Source organism: Chelon labrosus, assembly GCF_963514085.1.
Source record: "Chelon labrosus genome assembly, chromosome: 7".
NCBI lineage: Eukaryota > Metazoa > Chordata > Actinopteri > Mugiliformes > Mugilidae > Chelon > Chelon labrosus.
Genome location: NC_140343.1, coordinates 17,080,381 through 17,083,318, shown reverse-complemented (window position 1 = coordinate 17,083,318; position 2,938 = coordinate 17,080,381). Strand labels below are relative to the sequence as shown.

General features: G+C 38.1%; 1 protein-coding gene across 1 annotated transcript; it reads left to right on the top strand.

Moving 5' to 3' along the window:
- LOC311491031 (granzyme B(G,H)-like) lies at positions 1-1,703 on the top strand. Its single transcript, XM_084548865.1, has 5 exons — positions 1-83; positions 163-313; positions 523-655; positions 825-1,046; positions 1,131-1,703. Exons 1-5 carry the CDS (start codon positions 26-28, stop codon positions 1,308-1,310), a joined length of 744 nt encoding a protein of 247 aa, XP_084404991.1. The 5' UTR covers positions 1-25; the 3' UTR covers positions 1,311-1,703.
- Positions 1,704-2,938: the final 1,235 nt, after the last annotated feature.

Sequence of the window (2,938 nt, the reverse complement as noted above, 5' to 3'; positions counted from 1 at the left end):
GGCTCAGCCCGACCGCGATCTCACCATGTTTACCCGCTTTGATCTGGTAGCACTGATGCTCGTGCTGACCCTTGGTGGCCAAGGTGAGTCTCTTTTCATTGCACAAGTGTATTATAGCAGAGCTTTTGATTGTGTGGCATGTGACAGTTTTTCTTTTCCCAGTTCATTCAGGTGAAATCATTGGAGGCAAAGAGGCTGTGCCGCACAGCAGGCCGTACATGGTGCTTTTAGAAAGGCACAAGCCTAATGGACACTGTGGTGGCTTCTTGCTGAATGAACATTTTGTGATGACTGCAGCCCACTGCAAAGCCGGGTAAGTAACATAGTCTTTAAATCTGAGCATGATGATGCCAGAAAATCCTTTAACATTTCTCATCTCAACAACAGACTTGATTCATACACTGACAGTGCCAAAGAGGCCGTGACATAGATGTGTTTTGTTGCTTTCATTCTGTGAATACAGTGAAAGATTAGCCTTGCCTTGCCCACATAATGGTTTTGTACCTGTTTCTTTCCTTTCAGGTCCTACAATGTCTTACTAGGACTTCACAATATCAATAACCATTGTGACACGCAAAATGTGTCTGTCAAAAAAGATTTTCCACATGCTGACTACAATGATGAGAATTATACAAATGACATAATGCTTCTCAAGGTAAATATAGCAATAATATGATCATAGCAAAAATGTTGTCCTTTTTCATCTGTTCCATCACTGTTTCTCAATTTCGCAGAAGCTCTGCAGAGTAAAATGAGGAGTTGATGTGCATACATTTTTCAAATAAATATCATTTTTTTCTCTCCCTCTCTCTTTGTTTGTTAAGTTGAGCTCCAAGGTGAAAATCAACTGCAATGTGAGACCCATTAATCTCACATGTCAGGACGATGCCGCTCCAAAATCGTGTCTAGTCTGCGGTTGGGGGACAACAGTCAGAAACGGATATATGTCTTGTAAACTCATGGAAGTTAACGTAACACTGACTGAGACTCCAGAATGTGCAAGTCAACATGTCTACTGCTCTAAGGGAGAGGCCGGACCTGCTACTGTAAGTACATTTTTGTAACGTGCAGTGTTAAACAGTTCAGCGCTCAATTTAAGTATTCACTACATTATGTGCATGTACTTCCAGGGGGACTCTGGTGGTCCATTGGTCTGCGATGGAAAGGCATATGGGGTGGTGTCTGCCAACATGCGCACACAGTCGGACGAAATAATCAATAAGTATACCAAGATATCTGACTATAGAGAGTGGATCGACAGCATTATGGAACCTAAGAGAAAAGCCCCGATACATGTAACACTTGACTAATAAAAAAAAATCAAGCTGAGCTCTTTGTATTGAGACTGATTCCATAGAACTGACACCTCCGGATAAAGGTCTGAGTGCTGTGGAGCTAGTCTTAATATGAAGAGCACTGAGTATAAACATGAAGGTGACCTGGTTAAGAAAGTGACATGGTTTGACATTTGAGGATTTATATATCATGCTACAAGCTAGAAGTTTCAAGTTTATTAAGAGTTGGCTCAAAGCTGAGTCATAGATGTGATAAGTGCTGATATTATATACTGCATGTCCCGCTTATAGAAATGTCTTTAAATAAGTAAATTGCTGCATTGTGCAACTTCTTTTAGATTACGCATGAATCCACCAAGTCACATTTGTATCATGTTTTAATCAATAAACGCCTGCTCCCTCACTGCGTTCTCTCTGTACCTGTCTACGTGATGTTTAATGCATTGCTGTTTTTTAAAAGGTGACCTTGAGTGCTTTGAAAGGTACCCACGAATCAAATCTATTACTATTATTATTACTCTCTTCTCTTCTTCTCAGCATGACTTATAAATGAGATACCGATCTTTTACATGTGTTAGTGTATATACTAAATGCATCCTACAGGGTCAAGAAGACTATTTATATTATTTTGATAGTTCAGAATGATACTGTACTCTGTACACAGTGCTCTGTGTTCAGAAAGTGAATACAAATGGGGCCAAACATTTGTGTAGACATTTTATTTAAAAAATGCAAGCTAAAGCTAACAGCTAAAGCTTAAAAATCATGACACTATAACGGATAATGATTGACGATGTTAATCGTGTGTTGCAGGATTTGTCAAAAGTATGTTTAAATACTGTTACTGTTTTTATAGGTTGACAATTCTACTAGGAAGTGTGACATCTTGTCCTCATTCATTATATACAATGATATATGTATCATTCATTATATACTTGGTTCAGCTACATCCAGTTAAGTTTACTGCTAAGACCTGATAGAGCAGACAGTGTTCATTTACATACATTTTCATATCTTGGTAGTCATCTGTGCATGCAATAGTATTTTATGGGCTTCAAAGCTTCATGTTTATCAGTGCAGAATGAGTTAATGCATCATCTGGTTTAATATGTAACAATAAGGCGCTGAAGCCTTTTAGTTAAATACATTAAACCTCTTATTTAAACGTCCACTAAGTGGCTCAGGCATGTCTGTTTGCATAACTGGAGTAGTTATTCTGAATTTCTCAGCTTGTCTTTAGCACCACCATGAGGTGGTCTCCTATTTTACATCAGTGTGACAATCTCAGTAGTACATGCATGGACTCTATTTTACACATGCTTTGTGCCAAAAACCCGTTTGGAATTAATATTTCTAATTTCACAAACCTTGCTTATAGAAACATGGCCCATTTATGTGTGAGTTATACTCTTCCTGCTCCGAATACTTCAGGTGCTCAGAGCTGCAGAGCCCCTTACAGAAAATATGCTTACCAAACTCTGGTGAGTTGAACCTGAACATTTTTTATTTAGAATTTCATACAATGCATATTTATATTTAAAAATGTACAGTAATAACGGTGAAAGAGAAGAAAACAGTCATACAAATTTAACATTGCTAATTTTTTTCTCAGCACACATTTCATCCATGCATCATATTGCAAA